At 38.7% G+C, this 25,638-nt stretch overlaps 1 protein-coding gene across 5 annotated transcripts in view; it reads left to right on the forward strand.

The window, feature by feature from the left end:
* ANKRD28 (ankyrin repeat domain 28) overlaps positions 1-25,638 on the forward strand; it is a 120,971-nt gene that overhangs the window by 19,161 nt on the left and 76,172 nt on the right. The window contains exons 1-2 of one of the 5 annotated variants that reach the window (XM_069860193.1): positions 22,100-23,645; positions 24,738-24,821. In XM_069860193.1, the coding sequence (XP_069716294.1) occupies positions 23,520-23,645; positions 24,738-24,821 (210 nt within the window). In that variant the 5' untranslated portion in view covers positions 22,100-23,519. Of the gene's footprint in view, positions 1-22,099; positions 23,646-24,737; positions 24,822-25,638 lie in introns of those variants that run through there. The other 4 variants (XM_069860192.1, XM_069860189.1, XM_069860190.1 and 1 more) reach the window with 4 other exon arrangements.

Raw genomic sequence — 25,638 nt, forward strand, 5'->3', positions numbered from 1 at the left:
GAATCTCTAGATGACTTGATCATTTTTCATTTTAATAGTGGTGTGAACATCAGAGGATCAACATGTGTTTTCACTTAGGTCATTTGGGATGCTTCATAGATTTGCAGTTCTGCAGACTTGCAGATTGATTATTTCACCTCTTGTTTTATGTTAGGGAAGTGTTCAAGCTCAAAGCTTTTTAGTGAATAGTAAATCATTAAGTAGGATTCAACGGCAGGATGTTCTTAAATCTATTTTTGAATCTGCTTTTATTTAAAAATGGTGTAATACTTTTGCTATGATCTCTGACAGTTCTGCTGGCTCATAATGAAACAGCTTTTGAGTTACTGCTTCAGTTGCCTGTGGAGCTCCTCTGAGCAGTAGTGCTTGGTAAATAGGTAGTCACTGAGGAAATGGTAGGACATAGCATCATCCTTACCCCCTCAAGTCCTCTCCCCCTCCAGCATCAGCCCCGCTTGCAGCTGGACATATGTATTAATTATATTGGTTTTATGTTAATGTGCTTACTTGTGAACTGTGATTCCTGGGGCCAGACATCCTTGTGAATATCTCTTGCTGCTAAAGCTGCTGGGAATTGTAAATGCTATTAATATAACCTACAGAATACTCTGAAATAACATGTCTGATTTTAACCAATAGAAAAGTTAGAGAATCAAGTAAATCAACATAAGTGGATCAGAGTTCTTTTTTTGTTTTCAAAGATAGTGAACAATTTTCTCATACAACTAAAAGATGAAGGCATGAAAACTAGAGGGAGAAAGTGAGATACCATTTTCAATTAATTGTACTTTTAATGCTCTTCAAAGCCTGGTATAAATATAAACAAATAATCACAAAGATTTTGGAACAGCGGATGGATGTCTTTTCTCCCCCTTCCAGACACCAAGATATCCAGGAATATCTTTGGGAGAACTTGGTGTCCTTCCTGTAAGCAGTTTAAGTGTAACCATTGTAAGTTATGGTTTGTGCTATGTTGAAACATACTTTAGCATCATTTAGTACTACAAACTCTGATCTAATTTAAGAAGTGGGGTGTTAGGTGCCATATATGTTGACTTACATATCCTGAGATCCAAAGTAAAGATTTGTTTTATATTGCATAATATATTGCTTTTACTACAACAAAAATAATGCTAGAAAGTTCAGCCTTCTATGTAGTTTAAGTTTCCAGGACTTTTAAAAAGAAAAATTAAGAAACTCGAACTTGCACATTTTCCCAGTATTATTAGTAATTTGTTTAATGATAAGCTTTTACACCTTGGTTATCACTTCCATGAATTTGCTTCCCCCGCCTACTCAGTTGTGGGAATGGCCTTCTTTGGCGTGTTACTCTGGGTACTGGTGATGGCTTTGTCTGCCTTTGCTGCCATCATCATCTTTTCGTCATGTTTTTGGATGTGGCTTCTATCCCCTTTGCTGGGATTAGTCTCGCACTGCATCTTTGAGAGGTCCTTGTTGTTTCTTCCAGTGTGGTTACTGATTTTACTTTGCTCAGCACAATTTCGCTTAGAAGGCTGCTTGCCAGTGTTGATTCTGTTGGGTTTTTTTTTCCTTTGTCAATGCATTTTTGTCTTGTCTTTGTAACAAATGATTATCTTAAATAGCGTCTCTCTGAATTATTGATGTTCCGGAATGACTCATTTCTTAACTCTCTTTACTCTATTTACATAGACTTTTGCATTATTATGTGAGATAAATATATTCATATGAAATACAGCAATAATCAGCTTCTGCAGTGTTTGTATGTGTGTCTGTAGGTATCTGGAGTGCTAAAGATTACTGGGTAGAATTTGTAGCTACAGATAATTAAAAATTCAGGGAGTAAGGCATTCAGTGTCTGTTGCTGTAGGTAGTTCTTATTTTAACTAATGTCTTCCTTTACTCCCCAACTTAACTGCTTTGATAGCATTAAGAGCAGAGCATCATATTGCTTTGTGTTCTCCCTGCTATCTTGCCAGACTATCCTTTGAATTTGAGTACAGATGGTATGACTCATTTACACTTGTCCTAAGCAGGCGAGGTACTTAACACCAAGTATGTGCCTCCAGCTTTTGATTCCTGTGAGAAACATGGTGTTTCACTCCCCCACCCCAACTAGAATTATTTTGGTATAATTCAATCAGATTTGAGTTGGCCTTTTAAAATTGGGCGTACAGTTGGGGTTTTTGTTGTGTTTCTCCCCTCACCCCCCACTAAAAAAACGCAATTGACTTATTTTTTAAAAGATGCCAGACTTCTGCTGATTTTGCTGAAGCCACTTTTAAATTCAATTTTTTTAAAAAAAATTGCCTAAGAGAATTGCTCTATAGTTGCATCTAGAAAATACCCTGATGAGGTACTGTAACCCTACTCTGCTGCTACTTCAGTACCTCTGAAATACAGGTAACTAATTTCTCCTGGTGTATTAGGAAACTAATGTGTTCTGCAGCTCAGAACATGAGTAAATGAGTGAACATTTTGCCTTCTCAAATAGGCTGAGCCTAATAGAGCTTCAGCGTTTACTAAACCTTACCAGGTAGGTCTTGAATATGCTTAAAAATGGCTTATTTTCCCCCTTTAGCAACAGAGGTCGAAAAGGAGATGGGGACTTGTGTGTTTGAGGGGAGGGGCTGCTATATTTTTTTGGTAGTATCATTCTCCCCTTTTCTATCCATGCCTCAGCTGAGGATCTGCTTTTCACAGGTAATGCTGTGGGGATGTCAGAGTTGGCACTGAGCAGCAGCAAAGGCAAATTCAGAGCATGGGGTGAAGTACAGGCTAGTGTCTAGTCAAGTGCCTTACTTGTTCAGCTTGTCCCTTTTCATAGGATCATGGAATTGTTTAGATTGGAAAAAACCCTTTCAAGTCCAGCCCTTAACCTGGCACTGCCAAGTCCACTGCTAACTCATGTCCCAAAGCATCACATCTGCATCTAAACACCCTCAGGGATGGTGACTCAGCTGCTCCCCTGGGCAGCCTGTGTCAATGCTTGACAACCCTTTTGGTGAAGAAATTATTCCTAATATCCAGTCTAAGCCTCCCCTGGGGCACCTTGAGGCTATTTCCTCTTGTCCTATGGCTTGTCACTTGGGAGTCACACCCAAATTCAAGCTCCATGTTGTGATACAGCATCCTTAGGAGCACCTCTTTTCTCACCAGTTTTTAATGCTACAAATTTATGTGGGCAAGACTTGGAGTATTTTGTTCATTGTCCCATGGCCATGTCTGGTTATATATAAAAATTGTATAGTAGCTCTTCTTCAACAACGACTTTCTTTGTTTTCTTTCAGCTGTTTCCCATATGTGGTGTTTGCCAACACAAATTTGGAGGACCAGCCCTCCCTTAAACCCGTGTCGGTGTTAATATCACCCCAGAGCTGCGTGTCTGCTCTCTTCTGGAAGCTGAACGCTTTTCTTTGAGGCTTGTACTCCCTCTGATGGCGAACTGCTGTGCTTTTCTTGCTGTCTGTGTTTGCTTTCATCTCTCCCTCTTGGTCTCCATTTTATCTTTTTGCTGTTGTGCTGGATTAGGCTGTTTCGTGTGTGTATGTGTAGCCCAATAAAAATGCAGTTTTAATAATGATGATCAAATTGAAGGGCCATACCTGACTGCTGATGTACTAGATAACAATGGTCAGGTGTGGGGAGAGGAGGGAAAGCTTATTTTCTCTACTTCCATTTATTTTATAATTTTAAATATCATAATCGCTCTTCTGTGATTCACATGCTCTCATAAACTTAAATTCTTTGTTCCAGAGGTCAGGTATCTGAATAAAATCAGCATATGTATGGTACAAAAAAAAAAGGTACTATAAGGACTATATTAGTTGCTTTTTCATGGGATCGTTATTAAGAAATGACTATTTAAGATCTTGAAATTGCACTAATCAAGATTTAATGTACAAAAACTAAATCCAAAAGAACTGTCATTGCAACTTGTATGGTAATGATGTGATAGTATATGGTGATTTTTTTTTTTTTATTAGCCATAGGTAAGTTTGGCAAGTAGAGTACAAATAGTGCAAAATAAAGTTGTTTTTTTTTCACATGGTTATAGAAATAAATCATTATAGTTTGTATGTATTTGTACATGCGGGTGTACAAGATTAGTTTGAGGGAAAAGACAGATGTCCTATGTTACCCATGTGGTAAACATAGGACATAAGTCTTTGCTTCAACATTAATAAGAGGAAAAAGAAACCAGTAGATCTTTGTGTTTGCCTTTGCATCTCCTTCCTGCTTTAGTAGCAGTAGTTTCAAACGTTTCTTGGATGTGTCTATCAAATTATTTAATCTGATATCTAACCATTGCTTAATGTCAATTATTTAAGTGGTGAAGACTATCAGATTTGGTTCTTTGTCTATAACAAAGAACACATACCAGTAGCACTGGTCGGTGTTTACTGTGTGTGGTGCTGCATTCCGTGTGCAATACTGGCAACAGGTTCAGGTGGTGGAAGAGATGCTGATAGGAGCAATTTTAATTAGTGTTATGAGTTTTTGAGTGGGTTGGTAAGCTTTTTCTGATGTCATGAGGAGAAAATAACCAAACTGATGGTGTATCTGAGTTAGAGTCCCCTGTTCAGTTCTGACCAGATGACCAGTAGTGCTGTCAGGATGTAAGGTTTTCAAGTACTGCTTCTGTTTGCTTGCCCCTTCTTGTTCCTGCTTGGTAATCCTCTTCAGCATGTGTTTGGCAATTTCTGTGGAGGTAGATGGACCTGTAAACACCAGTCAAAAAGACTGAAATAGAGCTCTTCTGATTTTGAGCTTTTAATGTCTACTTACACGTGAAGTCAGTAGTCTTAAAAATTTAGGTGCCCATCTTATATTTGTGAAATAACCAGTTTTAGCACTGGTGTGAGAGATGTAAAGGAATACCTGCCCGTAAGAAATGTTGTGGTCTAGCTTGTTTTGGTTGTCTTGATGTGCTGCCACCAAGTGACACAACTTGATATTGCTGCTTCTTTTAGTCCTTTAAATCACTCACCAGTCATGCTTGCTCTCTTTTTCAAACTGAAAAAGTTAGACTATTACATTGCAGTTTATATACTGTGGTATATAATAGTTCAAATTATTATTTAGAGTAGCATAACTGTTTGGACAGTTTGACTTAAACTTATAGGATAGAAGGATCATCAGAACAAAGGTTTTTTTCATCATTTTGCTATTCAGCTTAGAGATTCTAGTTTTCTCTCTATTTTTGGAAATAATAACTTGCAAAACTTCTAGGGAGAAGTGGAGAATTTTCAATGCAAGACAATATAAAATAAGCACAAATCTCAACGTAAATACCCAGCATAAAAATGTTGAGAACATAAAACCGTTTGCCAGATTTTAAAATGTGCAGTGTATTATAGAAACAAAGTTTGAGTCCTGATAGACACTTCTTTTCAGGATATCTTATTTTAAAAAAAAACAGTATTTTAAACTAATTCTGTGACAAATACTCAAAGTAGCATCACATTTATGCAAAGAAAGACCTGTCTTAATTGCTAACATCAGTAGTAGACAGATTCTTCTGCATTGTCTCTGGAAATACATATCATAAGCCCAAAGACTGTTTCTAGCACCAAAGAGAAGAGGCATTTGAAGCAAGCCTGGACACTGGATTGCTGGAAATTAATCTGAGCAGCTGGAATATGACCTTGTAGCTATAAGCAGGCCAAGCAGTCGGCACATAGACTTTCTGGTCAGCCATTCAACAAGTATGCATTTCCATGCAAATCTGTTTAGGTCACTTAACAGAGAAGTACTGTGTTTCTACCTTTTTCAGTCAGTGTTGCTTTTGCACCTGTGCCAATGCCATCTGCTTTAGAGTCTTAACTTGCTTGTGCAAAAATAATCGCTAAGGTGAAGGTTATTAATGTGAGTAAGGGGAGAGGGTTACAAGTAGAGTAGGGGTGGTGATGGGCTGCTGAGGGTGATCTTGCGTCTGTGCGGCTCACACATCCACGACGTGCCATCTACTTTACCTTCTCCTGAGTGTTGTGCGTGGTCAGATACGTGTGTGCAGGAAGTGCAGAGAGGATGATGTGTTCCTCCTGCTTAAGAACCATTGATTACGTTATACTATTTATCATCTGGTCCTTGTACACCTGAGCTCTATAAAAATTGCTGAACAGTGAAATCAGACTTTCTTTCCAAGGATACAAAGAAACTAAGTCTTCAGTTACGGCTTTATTTGGGAATACCATTAAAAGTCTGAATTGTACATAAGACCAGTAGCTAAGGTGCATCTGCACAGATATGCAAAGTTACGTCAAGTGCTGTTTAAAAAGATAGTAACTCCAAGTCCTTGTCAGAAGAGGTGATTTCCCTTCAAATCCCTCTCTTGGGAGTTCCCCAGCTGTCCTCTTGCATTGGTGTTCAGCTGATCTTAAAGTAGGCTAGTTTGGAGGGGTGGGGGGTGGTGTCTCTAAATTTGCAGAAAGCACTTTTTAGCCTTCCACTTTCTAGGACAGATAACTGCAGTGGCAGCACAAGGGAAACACTGGGGACATGTAATTACAGTCGTAGTCCCTATTTGTCCTTGGCTATATTGGGGCTGAATACGTCACATGCTACTCTGCGCAGTTTGGAAAGGTGACCAAGGGCTGTTTTTTGACCTCAGTAATGAATTTATCTTTGACTGATCTAAACAGTTTTGTAATGATACAGTTATTTTGGAAGATGGTGTACCTGCTTACCACAGCTGTTAACTTCCCATTTATCTCCATTCTAAATGCCCTTTTATCTATAAAAGCAGGCTCTTGAGGTTTTCTGCCCCCCTTGCTGGGTGGAAATGAGGCATCCATGAAGGCTAGACTTTCTTTGTAAACATCACAGACAGAAGAAGGAAGGAAAAATATTGATTCCTTTAGTTTGGTCCACAAAAAGAAATCCGTCAGTAAAACCCACTAACAGTAAGGATTACAGCAAATAAACACATTAAAACTTCCAGAGAGCTCCTCTCTGGTGCAGAGTTGCTGATTATATTGCTAGTTCTGTCCCAAAAAGAACTGGGGTATCAATATGCCAATCGTGGTTCTTATTTTGCTAATGAAAAAATTAATAACTTGCTGTACAATTTGCTTTTCTCAGTATACAACAGCAACAGTTTTAGCATACTTGGAACCTTTACGTCTGAGGTGGCAGTAGTCAGTCCTGTAAACTACATCCAGCTTGTGATCTATTTGGTTATATTTAATCCTAGCACAAGAGGATTTAACTTCTGAAGTTTTTTTCATGTAAATTAGGAATTAATTTTGCCTGTGGCCATTTCAAGTCTGTTGTTAATCTTTCTCTCTCATGCTGAGTAAACACTACTGCCCCTGGTCACATGGTGTTTTTCACACTAAGAAATTTCTGTATGATTTCATTAAATGTTGTGTGGCATTTGTTTGGCATCTCCTTGTTCTCCAAATGTTCTTCAACTGCTTGTGTTATTTATCGAAATAGCACAATAAGTAAGTTCAATGAAATCCATTGTGGGTTGTATGACCTAAGTTTCAGTTGTCGCAGCTATAGAACAGATCTATAAAGGAAATATCTGAACTGTTTAGACATCTTTGGAAACTGGAATCATGGATAGACTTCTTAATTGAAAAATAATTATTTTATGTCCCTAACCAATGAAGTAGTACGGACACATAATTGCGCAGTGTCTTTATTCTGTTTAAGGTAAACTTGTCAAGGCTGCATGTTACTTTACATAGATTTACATAGATTGCTACGTGGAAGCTGGATTTTAGGAGGTTGTCTTTTTGTTCTTCTGCCCCAATGAAGGAAGAAAGATTGGCAGAGTTTGTTTTTTCGTATGTTTTATACAGCCTGTTGGGAAGAGTGAAAGGTAATACACTTCTGCAGGATGAGAATCTAGAAGGAACCTTGCCTTTTACCTTCGCTATGGTAGAGCGGTGCTAAATAAGGCTTATTGCTACTTTGCCGTAAGTTAAACTGGAAGTGGTGAATTTTGTTAATATTCTTGGGTGTGTGACTGTGAAGGCTTTAATGGACTTCAAAGAGTAAAGGGATTCTGCATAGCCCCAGAAAATTCTTCAGAGCTACTTTTGGTCCTGGGGAAGAAAACTTCCAGTTTCATTCTTCATATGAGATTTGTTCTATTTTTCTTGCTGGTCTCTCTGTTCTGCAAAGTTACTGAACTTTGGGGTTATTTCTCAGCAGTTTGGAAGGGCTGACGCTGGGAAGAGATACCTTGTCTTTCTGTGCTCCATGGTTCAGTGTTTGGGTGGCAGGACAGCCTCCCCCCACCCCTTCCTGCTCATTCGAAACAAAGGCTAAGAGAGAATTTGCAGTAGACCAAATAATTTCTAAATTCCTAAAGAGAATGACATGACAGAAAGAAAAGATTGGAGTTCTAAAGACCAGAACTACGACAGTGTAGAGTTGCGTTGTTTTTTAAATGTCCATGAGGTGTCAGTGTATATCCAAGAAGCAGCCTGGGACATCAGCATTTCCTTCTGAAAAATCAGTCGGTTGCCTTCATTCCCTAGGGACTTAAATCATTTGCAGAGGGAGAAGGCAGAAACAGCTGAGTCAAGACTCTAAAAATTTATACCTCCATAACTTAAAGGTTGTGTTTCCATAATAACGTGTGTGGTGCTTTTTAAAAAAGGTGCTTAAGTTTATTGTTGAGTTTCTAGAATTTGGTTTAGGTTACAAAATCTTTTATGAGTTCAATTGTGGTCTCTCTTGATTGTTATGAATTTTGAGTAGGCGGGCTGCGTTATTAGAGTTTTCTGGGAAAGATTTTGCAACGCTTGGTAGATAAGATAAACAAATAGGAATATTCTAAAACATATTCTTGACTTTTTGTTACTAAAAGTTAAAGTGTTCGTAATATAGTCATAAAACTCAGTATATTTATATTTTACAGAAACTCGGCTTTTGGGTTTTGTAATCCTTTTATAAGATAAGGGTTACTTTGCCAAGAAGTGGTAGAAAACAATTGAATACTAGATGTTCTGTGGCCTCATTTCTGCAAAAGCTGCAGTAGATACTTTCCCTTTCCATACCTACATACTTGCTAGATGGGATTTGGTTATTTGTAGATTCTAAGGTATGAAAACCTATGGATTTTTAGGGGCAAGAGTAAACAGAAGTTTATTTTCTTATTTTTTAAAAATGTGTAATGTACTACTCACATGTATTACATATTCTGGTTTGATACCATCTTTCCAGTTCTATCTTATAAGTACTCCTTTATAAAGCATTTTATTGTCTTTTAGGAATGCAAGTTCTCCTCTAGGTGTCATCTTAATTGAATAAATCACTGATTCAAGCCAGTGTTGGGAAGATTTTGGAAGAAATGAACCCCAAAATAATCCTGATTGGAAAAAAAAACAAACCACAAGTTTTAACTTCTAAATGATACACGGATGATTGTGTACAGTTAACTGCTTTCTTGTGCTTGTATGATAATACCTAAATTGTTCACCTGTGGATTCTCTATGTGTAATTACTTCTGTGTGCGTTTTTGAAAACTGGACCATAAAATTCTGTACCCTGTTCTTATTGCCATATGCTTTATAAATACTATTAGTACTGTAGAGGCAGTTGGAGTAACATAATTGTGAAATTTCTATGTTGCAACATATTTTCTTTTTTTTAAAAAGAAACTTACTAGCAGTGATTTATATACTGAGTCATGGGGGGAAAACTTGAGTTCTTCACATAAGTTTTTTGTGTAATTGGAAAGAATCTAATGAGTTATATTGCAATAGTGTCTAAATTCAGAAAAGCTCAGGTGTCAATAAGGCTATTTTGAGGTATTTTAAGGAAAATACAAGGAATGAAGTAGTTCTGGTATATTGTTGATGGAGGCAGCTCAGCTTATGGGTGTGATTTTTGTAAAGCAATTGAATCAGTTTCTGTCACAGTGAGCAGTTTGAATGCTCCCACTGCTTCTGTGTCAGCTGTCAGCCCATGATGAGTTGGCTCAAAAAATCCACCAGAGAAAAATTAATAGGGACAGTTGGATCACGCAAGTGCCTGTGCTGGCACAGGAAGGGGATGTGAATGTGCAGAGATCGTGTGGGATAGGGAGGAGTGGAGAGTCTGTCCAGTGGCCAGCTGTTAAATCGGACTCATCCACTTCCTCAGATGTCACATCAAAAAAACCCAGCAACACCCAGACCCCAAACAGACAAAGCCCAAGCAAATTTCTAGGCTGGTAAAACTTTTAATTAGCGTTAAATTAAATTACTATCTTGTTATATTGCTAAATAAATACTTTATTATATTTTCTGAAATTTAGTGCAGTAATACACAGCTCAGCTTTTTAAGGAAAGTGCTTTTTAATCTTCTAAATAAAATTGAAAAATTGATAGCAAAAGTAACTCTAAAAATAAATATTGCTCACATGTTCCTATACCAGAGTGATATGTAAGAGCCCTCCTGGGAGCAACCTCCCTACAGGACGTCGAGGGGAGGACCCTTGGCAAGGTTTGAGGCAGCTGGGTGAGATTTTTGGCTGTTGCTGCCTTCATCCATGCTCAGTTTTGGGAAGAACCATCCATTTTGGCAGTTGCAGGAAATTCATAGGAGTTGTTGCATCCTGTAGTAAAATGTTTGTGTGTGTGCAAATATGTGGATTTTATCCAGCTGTGTTTTCCAGGGTGCTTCCAGTTGCCAGAAAAGAGCTATTTCTTGGACATGAGGGATTTATAAGGGTTTCCTAAAAACTTAAAGGAAATTTAACTTCCCCCACCAATGGCAAACCCTGGTATGTGAGGTGGCTATTGACCCACACTATTTTGATGAGAATCTAAGAAATTCATATGTGGTGATGCTGAGTGCTTACATACTGGAAAGAGATAAAATACATAAAACCAGTGGTATCCATAGGAACTAAAATAATTTTGATCACTTGCACGTAGTGTTTTGAGTCACTGGTATGTATGGAAACAAAATCTCACATGTGAGCAAGTCAGCTGAACTGTGGCTTCTGTGGTCACAGGCTGTTCAGATCTACTCAAATCTGTGTTAGAAGTATTGCACTGGTAGGAATGTTGTATTCATTTTAGTATCACACTAGTTAAATATTTATCAACTTGTTCCATCTCTTCTTCAAGAGAATCTAATTTCAATATAGAAAATATTTTAAAGAAAGTGAATCAATGTATTCAGCGCCCTCCCCTCCCAAACCCCATCCTAGAAAATAAAAATAAAAGCCCTTACCACCAACCCTCCACCCCAGCAGCACTTTTCCTTCTCTGGGTAGGACACAGAGGGGGAGCCTGGGCTATCAGCATGGCTGTCACATGGCTAATGAGTAGTAAAACTGAACAGAAACTTCCTAAAAGCAGCAATTGTTCTTTTTTCCTTTCTTAAGGTTGAGAATTTTAGAGCCATTTAGTGTTTCAGCCTCTTCCTTCTTCCCCCAGCGACCCTGACTTCGAAAACATTCTACTAAGAGAGTTTCATTAATGATGAAAATGGAGAAAAGGTGTTTTGAAGGAGTAGATTTTGTGTCCTTTTGTCGATGAAGGTAATCAAAGCGAGCAGTGCTTTGAATGGTAGAAGTTGTGTGGTCTTCTGAGAAAATATTTACTGCTATTGCTTTGTCATGCTAAATAAGTTTCTTCTTGATAATGTTTCTTGCCGCTTTTCTTGATCAAAATATTACACTTGTGTGTAAAGCTGATGTTCAAAGCTAATTTCACTTTCCTCCCCTGAGATGACTAGACTTGTGAAGTGTGTTCGAAAGGTATTGTTTCCATGCAAAGTGTCCTCTTCCTGGTGCCCTTCTGGTACTCCTCCACCACAAAACATTCTCCTAGTAGAATGTTTTGGAAGTCAGGTACACTGGGGGAGAAGGAAGAAGCTGCAATATTAGATGGCTTCAAAATTCTCAACCTTAACCAAGTGGTTTGTATTGAAGTAACTCTTAGAGATTTTTTTTTCTCTATTCCAACCCTTGTTACTTCACCTCATGGTCATTTAATCACTGGAGGCCAGTGAATGCTGCATAACAGTTCTTTGGATGCATTGCTGTGCTCTGTTAGCTTTTCACAGGCTGTTCGTTATTCCTCACTCTTAATTGGTTTATATCTTATCCCTGTGACTGGATTAACGTTTTATGCGTACTAGCTGTTGAAATCACACAACTGTGAGAGTCAAAGTAAAAATTAGGCTAGGATAAAACCTCACTAATATGGCTTAAGCAAGATAGGTAACAAACCTGCTGCAGCAAAATTTCCAAGCTGATTTTTGGAAATATAGCTAAGATCAAATGTACGTAGGCATAATTATCCATTGGGAGTTGGTGGGCTTTATGACCTTGGCCAATGGGGATGTGATCCACTGAGCCTCCTGAGTTTTGTGGTTTGGCTTACGGGGGTTAGAAAAAACCCCAACCCTCCCCCTTTTTTTATTTCCTTGATAGTTGAATGATTTTGTTGAAAGAGAATTGGTCTTGTTTATTTTCTTGAATAGTCAACAGCTTGTTTTCTTCAACAGTCAAAAGCAATTTGTTACTTGAGAAAATCAGCCGATTCTGGAAATGTCCTAAGCTTGATGTGAGTCATCACTGAAAGTTTTAAATAGTTGAATGTGGTGTTTGTTTCCTCCCTTCCGTGGCTCAAAATGGTATGAATCATTTTTTTAGTGTTTCCCAGATAATAGCCTGCGCGGAAGTGGTATGTGTGTCTGACTCAACTTCTTAAATGTTGGTGGAGCACTCTCAGCCACTGTTGGCTTTGGACATATGGGAATTCCATAGGAATTTCAGACGAACGTATAAAAGCAAACATTTTGTAACCATGACAACTTACCCACGAGGATTCATGTGGTTGGTGACCTAAAACTGTGAAAGCCCTCTGCTGACTGGCATAACTGACTTAACTTTTCTGCCTAAATTCTCTGAGAGATACAGCATAAAATTCAGTCATAAGATACAGCATAAAATTCAGTCATAACAATCACTTTTGAAGTTTGCAGAAGGTCTTGTAAAACACGAAGATTTGTGGTACGTTTTTATATGGCTACCTGCTGCTGTTCGTATCTGCTAAAATGAAAACTTCTTTTACAAAGCTGGATCTCTTCCATAGTTTTTTATGCTCTTTTTCAAATTCAGGGGTCTCTGTTCTTTATGCATAACTTGAAATACAACTCAAAAGCGATAGATATTTGGATGTAACTGAAACGGTGCTGAAAGAAAATTAGCTAATGAAGAGAAGGGGAAAAAGGAGGTAGATTAAAGAACAGCATTGGGAGGAATAACCTTGATGTGATTTGGAAAGGTGTAACTGACTTGTATGTTACTGAGGCTTATCGAACATGCTGCCATGACAGCTTTTATATGTAATCAATTAGATTGCAGCTAGTGCCAGAATCAGATGAGTCACTCATTGTATGCAGCAGAGCAAGTCTCATTTGTAGAAGGGCACCTGACTAACATTTGCTTCTTCAGAAGCTCAGCAGTATGGCAATGTGGCACAGTTTTATCGAGGAAATGATAACCTTTATTCCAGATTTCTTGGCTCCAGTTAGAATTTCCTAGTTTTCAATCTCAACACCAGCACTGTCCAGTGCTGAATCTGGGCGTGTTGCATTGTGCTGCCTTGCATCTAAGGGGGTTTTCAGCCTTCAGCAAAAGAACCAAAGTTAAGAAGAAAGCAAAGTGAGAGTGAAGGTCCAGTAGCCCACACAGCTAAATGAGCTGTGTGGAGGAAGCTGACTGGCCCTACAGACCAAACATAATGCATTCCTAATCATCTGCTGGAGAGACATGCGAAGGATTAAAAAAAACCAAACAAAACCAGTGTTCAAATCCAAGGAAATTGGAGCTTGTTCTTTTCCCATGTAGCAATGAAAGATCAGACTCGGGTTTTTTTTTTTTTTGCTTAAGCAGCTAGTAGGTGAGAGTTGCTTTATTTCCTTGGGATACAGGCATAGTGTATCATTCAGTGCACCAGGGTAAGAAGCAGCTGTTAAGCCTGCTGTGCCATACTTCAGAAAACCACAAGAAGATGTACTGATATTCAAGGATGCAGCCTCTGAGAGGCCTTTGCTAATCTTGTGCATCATAGCATCTGTCCTTGAAGCCAAGACCATGCACCGTATTTGCGAGTCCTGGAATACCTACTGAAGAGGGAAAAGCAAGTGTATTGTATGGTGAAAATAAGACAATATTATGTTGACCTTTTGTGATGTGTGTTAGGGTTTTTTGTAATAAAAGTTAAACTTGATTCTGTTTTCTCTGCAGAAGCAGTATTGCTGGAAGAAATTTTCAAAGGGAAAATGCATAAAATCAGCACTGCTCATCTTCAGAGCGTGACTAGGGATCAGTAGAAAAGTACATCAGAGGAGATGAACTAATTTTCTTTGGTGTATGTGTGCACCTGCGTGCCCAAAGGAATTCTCTTTTTTACTTTACCTGCTGCTATAATAGAATTTAGTAGGATCGTGTTTTAGTTAATTTATAAGAGTGTGTGTACTATCAGTGTGAACACTTTCAAGGCAGTGTGATAAATGCCATGAAACTAAGACTAGGAACTTCACAGTCGTTCATTTGCTTCAGGCGAGCTATCTTTATCTGTTGCTTCTTCTAGGGAATGTGGACTAGCATTGTTGCCTGAAGCATCAGACTGTCATTGCCAGCTGTGACAGTGGGTTACTGTCTTCTAATGTCTCTGGGTTGTTTTCTTCACTCAGCTATTGTCACGTTCTGGTCCAGTCTCACCTCCCAGCAACTGGCTGGGTAGTGCTGGGAGAGGGCAGTTGATATGTGAAAGTGCAAACAGGGGCTGCTGAGACTGAGCTTTTGACTTTTTTTTTGTTTGCTTCTTTAAGAGCTGGTGTGCACCGCTGAAATTGCTGCCTTCAGTAATTACTCCTGGAAGGATACTGTTTTTATTATTGTGGTTGATGCCATTTTCAGTGCCAGAAAACAAAATTGTCTGTGAACATAGTCTGAGCTGAAGGGACTAAGGAGAGGCAGGAGGTATTCTTGCTATCAGGACTTTTCTGCCTTTGCTCTGCCAGCAGGTGAAAATACATGTAACTGATCTGTAGCCTTTGCTTTTTGTATAATGAAAACATTTTTTAAAAGCTGTCATATTGCAATAAGGATGTAAGTGTACAGCTAATCATAGTTGGTTTGTGTGGGTTTAACAAATGCTGAAGTGTTTTGCGTGCTTCTCTCTTTATGTTTTCAGATAATATCTTCATTTTCCAACAGAAGTTGTGTTCTGTCACTTACCCTTCTCCCCAAAAGAAAAGTTCCTTTAAAACCAACCCATCTCCTGTCCAAAACTCACCCCACGCTATCTGAAATAGTCTATCTGTATCTATTAGTCTGTCTTCATGGTTGCAGGCTTCTTATAACTATTCATAATAAAATATGTGGATAGATGCATCTTTTTGTGGTCTCTTCTCTGAAACAGGAGTCGTTTTGACTTCTAGTTAATTTTTATAAGGCTGACAATTCTACTGTCAGACTTACAGTTTTCTAAAAATAACAACCATGTTCACTGTAATAGCTGCCTTCTGTTTTGTTCAAAAGACAGGGAGGTGACTGCTGTTAGATGCAGGTGGTGAATCAATAGGAGCCACCAGCTGGAGCACATTCACTTTTTATGAAGTACCTCGAGAATCTGAAGTCAGACAGACAAGGGGACTTCTATTATGTTCTATCTGTTAATGTAAGAATAGATGGTTGATTTTGATTAGTCTTGTACACTACAAGAGCGTGAAAAGAAAAATCCTGCCAGTGAAGTTAAATCTGGCCTTAATAAAAAGGGATGTGTCATGCGTGACCTCCTAGCTAGAAAATCAGGAGAAAACATACTGTTCCCTCTTATTTCCACTTTCTTCAAAGAGCAATTGGACTCTCTTTGCTTCTCTGGGTTTTTTGGGAATGTCAGTTCTTTAGAGAGCTTGCTAGACTACATTTTGGATATTGGACATACTTTTTTTTAAAAAAAGGTATTGGTTTATCTTGTACTGCAATGGTAATATAAGATACTTCAGCTGAGAGTTGCCTTACCATTGTATTTTTCAGATATTGAAACATGCAAGAAGTCTGAAATAGAAAATTGCTAAATAGACTTCTAACACTTTTCAAGATATTTTATTGCTCTTTGATAAGATCATAGTTCTGAAGTATTTACAAAGGTTACAGTAAAAGTATACAAATTAAGTTTTCATCTTAACTGCAAATATAGAATCACAAAATGGTTTGGGTTGGAAGGAACCTTAAGGATGATCCAGTTCCAACCCCCCTGCCTTGAGTAGGAGCACCTTCCACAAAATCAGGTTGCTCAAAGCCTCATCCAACCTTGCCTTGAACACCGCCACAGATGGGGCATTCATGACTTCTCTGGGAAACCTATTCCAGTGCATCACTGCTCTCACAGTAAAAAAATTCTTCCTAATACCTAAGCTTAATCTGCCCTTTCAAACATGCATTTTGCATTATTAATTTTTCTTTTGCTGCTCTAGTAGAGAAAAGTTAGAATGAATGCTGGATTGTTTTTCTTCTTTGCCATGTTTTGTCTCAGTTTTTACCACGATGATTATCCAGTTACTGGATTTTATTAATTGCGAAGTTTTATGTAGTCATGTGTTTCCTTTGAGCTCTGTTGATTGATTGAGGTTATACAGTTGCATGAGAAAAAGACGTGAGAACTGCCTATGGTATGTCAGAGGAGCAAGAAAAGCTATAATGCATTTCCTTGGAAGCAGAATTCTGGAGGTTAAAAGTGGTATCTTTTGTCCACATCCCAGCTGTGCATGTGGTCTAGGATAAATGGAGCAACATTGGGAAGAAAGGTAGTAATTTCTTGTAGCCTTAGACAGTTTCTTTCCTGACTCCACCTCATTCCCTCAGGAACGGGGAGGAAACAGCAGAGGAGTTCAGATGAGTCACTCACAAGGCTTCTAGAAGTATTGTAGCTTATTCGTGGTGATGCTGAACACTCATCTCTGTCTGTATGTGGGCAACACTTTAGGAAGCGTTCTAGGTAAATTATATAAAAAATCTGCTTATTCTGAGACATGGCCATGCTCTTACAGCTGCAGATATTACAAGTAATCTTTTGTCTTCTGAAGAAATCTGCAGTTCAGGTCTTTGCCTTGCAGAAGTGATGCAGACTGTTTGAAAAACAATTCATAAGCCTTACTTGACTTTAAATTCTTTCATTTTTACTGGAACCTAACAGAACAATTTCCTTCCTTGCTTAGATACTTAATTATACAAAATATTAAATGAAACCAGTTGGATTAATCTCAGCCCAGAAAAGATTTTGTACTTGCTTATTACCCAGAGAGAAATATTTGTTTTGGTAGGTTTGATACTGAATGTGCTTCAGTGAGGTTTTCAGTGTCATCAGTATGTCTGCAACAACCCTCTGGTAATCAGTTCCTTGAGACAAGGGTAGATCTATGGAAAAGGTGACTATTTTTAGCTGCTTCAGCATTCGTGGGGTTTTTTTTCTACCTAGTATAGGCACAACTACTGTCATCCATATTATAACCTACAGGCTGTGTTCTTGCAGTATATTTTCTTTATATGCATACATGAAAGTCTGTTGGATCTTGATTTACTTGAAGGCAAGTGTTTGAGAACAGTTGGAGTTTTTTATTTGCAAAAAGCTATTGTGTCAACAAAAAGCTTTTTTGCAAAAAAGCATATCCTCACTATTGTCCAATCAATGTAATTTTATTCTCTCTCCATTGAACTCCTTAGAATTGATGATCAGAGGCCTAGGAAACTTTCCATATGAAGTAAGGCTGAAAGACCTAGGTGTGTTCAGCTTTGAGAAGAAAATGCTTCAGGGAGGCCTTATTGCCATGTACCAGTACATAAAGGGCATCTACAAAGAGGATAGAATCATAGAATAACCAGGTTGGAAGAGACCCACCGGATCATCGAGTCCAAACATTCCTGTCAAACACTAACCCATGCCCCTTAGCACCTCGTCCACCCGTGCCTTAAACACCTCCAGGGAAGGTGACTCAACCACCTCCCTGGGCAGCCTGTTCCACTGCCCAATGACCCTTTCTGTGAAGAATTTTTTCCTAATGTCCAGCCTGAACCTCCCCTGGTGGAGCTTGAGGCCATTCCCTCTTGTCCTGTCCCCTGTCACTTGGGAGAAGAGGCCAGCACCCTCCTCTCTACAACCTCCTTTCAGGTAGTTGTAGAGAGCAATGAGGTCTCCCCTCAGCCTCCTCTTCTCCAGGCTAAACAACTCCAGCTCTCTCAGCCGCTCCTTATAAGGCCTGTTCTCCAGCCCCTTCACCAGCTTTGTTGCTCTTCTCTGGACTCGCTCCAGAGCCTCAACATCCTTCTTGTGGTGAGGGGCCCAGAACCGAACACAGGATTCGAGGAGCAGCCTCACCAGTGCTGAGTACAGAGGGAGAATAACCTCCCTGGACCTGCTGGTCACGCCGTTTCTGATCCAAGCCAAGATGCCATTGGCCTTCTTGGCCACCTGGGCCACTGCTGGCTCATGTTCAGTCGCTGTCAACAAACACCCCCAGGTCCCTCTCCTCCAGGCAGCTTTCTAGACAGACTTCTCCTAGTCTGTAGCTGCACAGGGTTGTTGTGCCCCAAGAGCAGGACTCGGAATTTGGCCTTGTTAAACCTCATGCCACTGGACTCTGCCCAGCGGTCCAGCCTGTTCAGATCCCTATGGAGCATCCCTGCCCTCCAGCAGATCAACACTTCCACCCAGCTTAGTGTCGTCCGCAAACTTGCTAAGGGTGCACTCGATGCCTTCATCCAGGTCATTGATAAAGACATTGAACAGGGCTGGACCCAGCACTGAGCCCTGGGGAACCCCACTTGTCACTGGCCTCCAGATGGAGTTAACTCCATTTCCCACCACTCTCTGGGCCCGGCCAGCCAACCAGTTTTCCACCCAGGAGAGTGTGCGCCTGTCCAGGCCAGAGGCTAAAGGATTTAGAGAGGATGGAGGATGGAGACTTCCTTTTTATGAGGAATCACATGGAAAAGGCAAGGGGTAATGTTGCTCCTGGGGAGATTAAAAAAAAAATAATTTCACCATGAGAACAGTTAAACATTGGAATAATCTCCCCAGGAAAGTGGTAGATTCCTCTACACTGCACACTTTTAAGGCTCAGCTTTACAGGGCCATCTCATTTAATCTATGTCATCTAAAAGGTTCACCAGATGATCCTTGAGGTCCTTTCCAACCTGGCATTCTGTGATTCTTTGAATTTTAGAATTAAATATTGAGATCTTAGTTTGCTAACAATTGGATATTGTGGTGGCTATGGGATAGATCACGCCTTGAGACTCAGTAGATATTGAGTTAGGCCATTTTCAACTCTTCTTTCCTACTACTTGTTTAATAATCTTATAAAAAATATGTGAAACAATCTTGTAACTTCTGAGGGCTTTGAAGAAAATGGATGCTGAAGACCTGCTCTCTTAATTTTTTTTTAAGTTTTATTAAGCTAAACCTAAAAGGGTTTTGTTTGAGGGATGAAATATTCTTTCTGCATACCCTTGCAAAGGTCTGTTATGATTTGTAAATTAGTTTGGGGAGAGGAAGCTTAAATTAATCCTCTTGAATTTACTCTGCCTTCATTCTTTGCTACTATTTTTCCTTCTTCACTGAAAGTTATTAGTGTAGATAATCTGCTGAAAAACTGAAACCATAGTTTGGTTTCTTTTAGAAGAACTGTGCATTTCAGCTTTTGGCTTTCAGAATAGCTGTTAGGTAGCATTACAAACTTGCATTTCACAAACAGAGGATACCTTTATGATTTTTGAAGTTGAAAGACAAAGAGATGATTAGAGATGGTGTTTCCATTGAGCTGAAGCCATTACTTTCAATTGCAAGGGCTAGGAGAGGGGGAAGATTGTTCTTTTAAGTAACCTCCAAGTGCTAGTTCTATGTAAGCAAAAGTTAAATGTTTCTAGAACTGGGTTGCCCTTTGGCTATGGAAATAATTGCACACACATATTGCTGGTGTAAGTGGGATTTTTTTTTATCTGCTTACTTACATGGTTTAGATTGCTATCAGGATCAGTATAATATTGACTCAGCTGTGTTGGTTCTCTTTCTGATGCAAACTGTGACGTATTGGCTTTTGACTCTTTGACCATAGTAGTGTTGCCATTCCAAAGTGCATAATGTTATGCAAGATATATTAACTTATTCTTTGAAATAGTTTATATTAATATTATTTTAACTGCAAGTAAGACATATAGAATAATTATCAGAATAGATTAAAATATTCTTAACTCTTCCGAATTTTCACAGTTACTTGACTGTGAAGTCCTATACTTTATTCTGGTAACTATTGAATTTTATAGCTGACTTTTTAAAGTGTATTTTAATTACGTTAAAATGTACATTAATTGCAAAGGCCAAAAACTGACCACTTTCAGATAATTTGAACTAAATTGGGCATTATCTCTAGCAACATGTCCAGTTGCTAGTTCCAAAGAAAGCATATGGAGCCCTTAGCATTTACTAACTATCTAAGCTTACTGGTTCTCAAAGTGTTCAGTTACACTAAATGTACAGGTTTAACTAGAATACTGTTATTCAACAAATGTGTGTAGTATGAAAACAAGTATGTGTTTGTCAGTGACTTTGGTTTGTAAACTTAAAATCTGATTTGTTTTAAATATTTTTTCTTCCAAAATGAATGTTTAGTTGTGCAAGTGAATTTTACAGCATCTGTTCCTTGGGGAACAAATAAAAGCAAAATATTTTCTAGGGTGAGATTGCTGTGTTCCTTAGCAGACAGTAGGATGGTGCAGTAGGCGGGCTCTTGTGTTTTTACTTAAGCTGTTTTTTGCTGTGGCGAAGAGCAACATGAGCTTTCACAGGTATTCATGCGAGTCCGTGTTGGTTTTTTTTTCAATAAATAGTTGTAATGCTAGAACAAAGCAGTGTAGGGTATGCTCTTTCATAATTAAGACCATAAATAAGAAATTCTAAAACAACTGGCCTCTATATAATGAACAGTGCAGACTTATAAAGGTGTTTGTTAGTCACATGCTGTAAATGAGAACGTTACCTGAAATTTCACGGTGAATCAGAACTGTTGCTGTATTCTGCCAAGCCAGCAGCCCTGAGCTCTGGGAGCCTGAGGCTGATGTGTTCCAGTGACCTTGAAAAACCTTCACCTGCATGAAGTGTCAGCAGGCGGGTATTAAGCAATTTGTTATGTTGCAGTGAAGCTACCACAGACCTTATTTCAAAAGAGTGAGGATGTGAGCTTTTCCTACACGTGGCTCCCAAAGGTGGGAATTCATTTCTTCTAATATCCAAACCATTTAATATAACACTTCTACTTGTCTTTCTCTCTGCTTGGATTCATATATGAAACCTGAGTGCAAAAGCTTTATTGTTGACTACTGACAAATTCTGATCTGATCAGCCACTGGGGGACATTAGACGTTCCTTCATACCGCACAGCAGGAACAAAACCCCTCCCTCTGTTCCTGTTACACTGAAGCTTATCCAGCAACTTTAACAGAAGCCTTTTACATAATACACCCACAACCCAGCACTGTTGAGGCAGATTCAAGCTGAAGTATTTCTTCAGCGAGTTGCAGTACTTTATATTATCTTTTTTTATTATATTATATTATATTTTCATATCAATATTATTATATTAATAATATTATAGTTAAGCTATATTGGATGTAATTTTTTTCAGTCTGAGGGTATGTTTGTACCAGTTGCAAAATACCCATGGGTTTGGTCATTAATAGCTGTTAGTAGTCCATGGATTACTTTAAGAGATTTTATTTTCATATAATGTTTAGAGCATTAATATGGGGGGTTTCTCGCATTCAGCAAGTTAAGCGTTAAGCGAGGACTGTTTTGCTGCTCTGACCAGTGCCATATGAAAGCAGTTAAAATCCTGGAATTGTTTACTGCCTAAATTGTTGTTAGTCAGTAGAGCCAGTACACCAGATTTCTTCGTGGGTTTTAGTGGAAAATATGAAACAGTGGCTCTTTCTTTAGTTATAGGATTTTTATGTTTTCAGCTGCATTAGTCAGAGAACTGGCACAGACATAACTGCAAAGACTGCCCCCCTAAAAAAGAAAAAGCCGCTGCTTTTTTTTTTCTGTCAGAGGAAGTTGCATGGGGAGTGGTGGCTGGTTCTCTGGTAAGTGTGACATGTGAGCATTACCAGGCATTTCATCCTGCCCGGCTGTAGTCGCTGCTGGCCAGGCTGCTGCTGCTCGGTGGGAATTCTGCGGCGGCGGTGGCTTAATCTCTGCTCCTGCGGGCTTTTAGTGACCAGCTCGGACAGCTAGGTTCTTTTTTTAAGCACTGCAAGGATATCTGCTGATTGTACAATTTAATTTGTCAAGGAAAAATATCCCTGGTAAGCAGAAGCTGTAACTGAAGAGAATCGTGTTGGCACAGTGACAGATGTTCGGATAAAGAAGTTGGCTCAGAAGAGATGTACGGAGTCTGATTTTTTTTTTTTCCTTTTTTTTCCTCCTTTGCCCTCAATTTGAATGAAGACTATCATGGGAACTGCATTCACATGGTGATCAAAAGAAACACTTGAGTGATGAACTGCTTCTGCAGAAGTCCTCTTAAGGCAGTAATTTGAGCTTTTGTATGCGGTAGCTAGCTTGTTTGGCTGAAGGATTCTTCCTCAACAGTATTTCAGCGTAGCGCAGTCCCTGATGGCGAAGCCACAGCTACTGCCCAGTAAAGGAAAAAGGAACGCTCTGCATTGCTCATGTCCCTGACAGGATAACGCTGCGTTGCTGTCGTTTGGGGAGGCTGAATTCCACCGGCAATATTATTCAAGGAGTTCATTGTCCCTGTGGTCTGACTCATCGCATGTAAATGTACTGCAGCCGTGCTGTATGTTGCAGATATTTTTTTTTTTTGCACGGGAAGGAATTATTTTCCTCTAAGCGGGTTGTGAAAAACTGCTGGAAACGAGATGCCTTTTTCTGGCTGGGCTGTTTTTGACATTGAGAAAGGAAGCCGTAGAATGGCAGGATGATCAGAAGGCGCGTTTATTTTCAGTCACCAGAAAGCCTGCGACGGTTGATTTAAAACTGACCTTGTGGGGAGTGGGTATAGCTGCGGCTGTCTCTCCCAGGGCAATTGTTCCTTGTTCCGTCCTCGATAGGACAGTGTCATGTCTTCTGCAACAATGATTTCACTGTGGGGGTAGAAGGACACTGTGGAAGTTGTGACATTAACCAAGACAAATTTGCTTGTGAAAGGACAGCTGTGTGTGACAGCGAGTGCTCTTTGGATGGAATTGGATTTTGGGATATTTTTGTCAGCTGTTCCACAGCTTCATTATTGTGGCTTCAATGCCTGGGGAAATTTTTCTGCATTGTTGTGAACATCTCAGTATGTTTAAATATGAAAAATGAAGTGTAAGAGGGGATTGAAATGTCCTTTTTTAAATGCTAATGCACCAGCAGGAGCACCCACAAGTTTGTGAGGGGATGTGAAACAGGTGAAAGTATTTCCTCTATGGTCCACATTGCAATACCTGTGGTCTGGTTCCAAAAATACTGTTGCTGGCATTTTTTTGTTTGCTTTTGCTTCCTCAAACGGATCGAATGAGTCGAGTCTGTATTGTTGTTTTGGAGGAGGTGGAAGATGATTCTCCCACATTTATTTCCCAGTTACCTCAGGAAAATGTATCTTTACGTCCATCGCCCTCTGGAAACGTGCTGGTAAAGCAGGTTGGTTGTTGGCATATTTCTTGCTTATAATACTGTCGCAAATACCAGTAGTAATTTTCCTAATGTTGACACGAATATGCATGATATCAAAATAAGTAAAAAGTGCCTGTGCTAAAGAGGGAAGAAGCCGAAAGTTAGGCATAGAATTAATATTTGCAAGGGTTCATTCTGTTTCCTGCAACTACATTTATGGTGCAGTCATAACAAGATCTCGACTCTTGTATAATAGCAGAAGGTTTTTAGAGGGCTTGATAAACTGTATTTGAAATAAGTGGTTTTGCTCAGCTCCACTCCTCATTCTTCAATGGTTCATTTATGTGGTACCACTTTAGAAACTGATGTAATCATTTTTTTGCAATAATATGCTGTGTTTATTTTGAGAAGTGATAGAGTATATAGCATACATCAAGCAATAACAATTCTAAGCTAGAATAAGTCATGATCTTAATGTAACTGTTAGATTCAAGTTACCAGTTTCTGGATGTTATCTACACTGGACACTGTGCTTTTATTGCTTTAAGTTATTTTATTTTGTCAAGTGACTGACTGAAATCTTGCTAGCAGACCTCAACAGCTTTTCTTACTTCCTAAGAAGTCCTGCTATATTTAGTAATAGATGTGTGTGTGAATTTGTTTCCATACTTATCTGATGCACTTTACTTTCCCACTCTATCTAAACAGGTGAAAAACTTCTAGTAACTTTTTGCTAATGTAAAAGTTGGGGGGTGCAGTTTGTTTATATTGTATAGAATTTGCAGCATGTTAACAGCCCTAATTTTCTTATGAGGAGTTCACATTTCAGCTGTTGTAAATTAGTCTTCTGGGCCCTTGGGTGTTGTTTTTTTACTCAATATTTCATTAACTGTGAGTTATTCGGTATTTCATACTCTACAGTATGTTTGTGTGTTTCAGTTTTTTGAAACTTAGAACTTCTTCAGTTCTATCTACTGTTGCTAATTTCTTTATTTCACTGCCTGAGATGTCTTGTTTAGTCATCATACTATTTGTGTTGAGTATCAGAAAACCTGTATGTTTATCACTAAAACTGAACTGGGGTTATTTTCTAAGATGTTTTTTTTTTCTTCATTTCAGCCACCATTGGTTCAAGCTATATTTAATGGAGATCCTGATGAAGTTCGAGCACTCATATTTAAGAAAGAAGATGTTAATTTTCAGGTAAAACCAAATATCATTAGCTTTGAATTCATTTTAGTTTTGTTTTGTTATGACTTTCTGCTGTACTAATTGCTTCAAAACTTTGCTAATTTATGAGCTGTAAATTTTATTGCTTTCCTGTAATAGCCTATCCATGCACTTAATACTGGGAAGGAGGAGTGTGACTTTCTAGATTTATGTTGATAGTAAAGACCTAATTCTCTGTTCCTTTCAGATGTTATTTCTGCAGTGCTCGAGTAACTGAAAAGATTGTTTCTACATTTGCATCAGACTTTTTTTGAAAGTTCGACTGGTTAAGTGTGGTGCAATGTAGACTTTAATTCTTTTAAAATTAAATGCAGCATATAGTATATATTGAACAATTATAAGAAAATAGTCGAGTTTCAGTAGGTAGATTTAATAGTGGATTTTAAAAAGAGAAGCCTGATGATTATATTAATAAGTAAAAATGAGCTTTTGTCCTATTTGCAGTGCTGTGAACCCAGGCATTGCACACTAAAGAACTCTATTGAAATGGAATTTAGTTTATTACATTGGGTGAAATTCAAGATTTGAAGACCATGCAGTTTACTATATTTGTTTTCTATTAAAATTCTAGTATGCTTGTTTGACAGTATGCAAGAACTAGCATAAACTCTTTACACTGATTAAAAATTGTTTTGATTATTAAAGCAGACTGACATAAACCATTTAGGACACTGTGGGAATATATGTAGCAGTTTCTTCTCCAACAGCAGCAGAAGAAAAGTGATGCTGAAAAGCAAAGACGTAATATCTAGATGCTGCATAGTGGCTGATGTAAGAACATGATATTTGT

Source organism: Phaenicophaeus curvirostris, chromosome 6 (genome assembly GCF_032191515.1).
Source record: "Phaenicophaeus curvirostris isolate KB17595 chromosome 6, BPBGC_Pcur_1.0, whole genome shotgun sequence".
In the NCBI taxonomy this organism is placed as follows: Eukaryota; Metazoa; Chordata; class Aves; order Cuculiformes; family Cuculidae; genus Phaenicophaeus; species Phaenicophaeus curvirostris.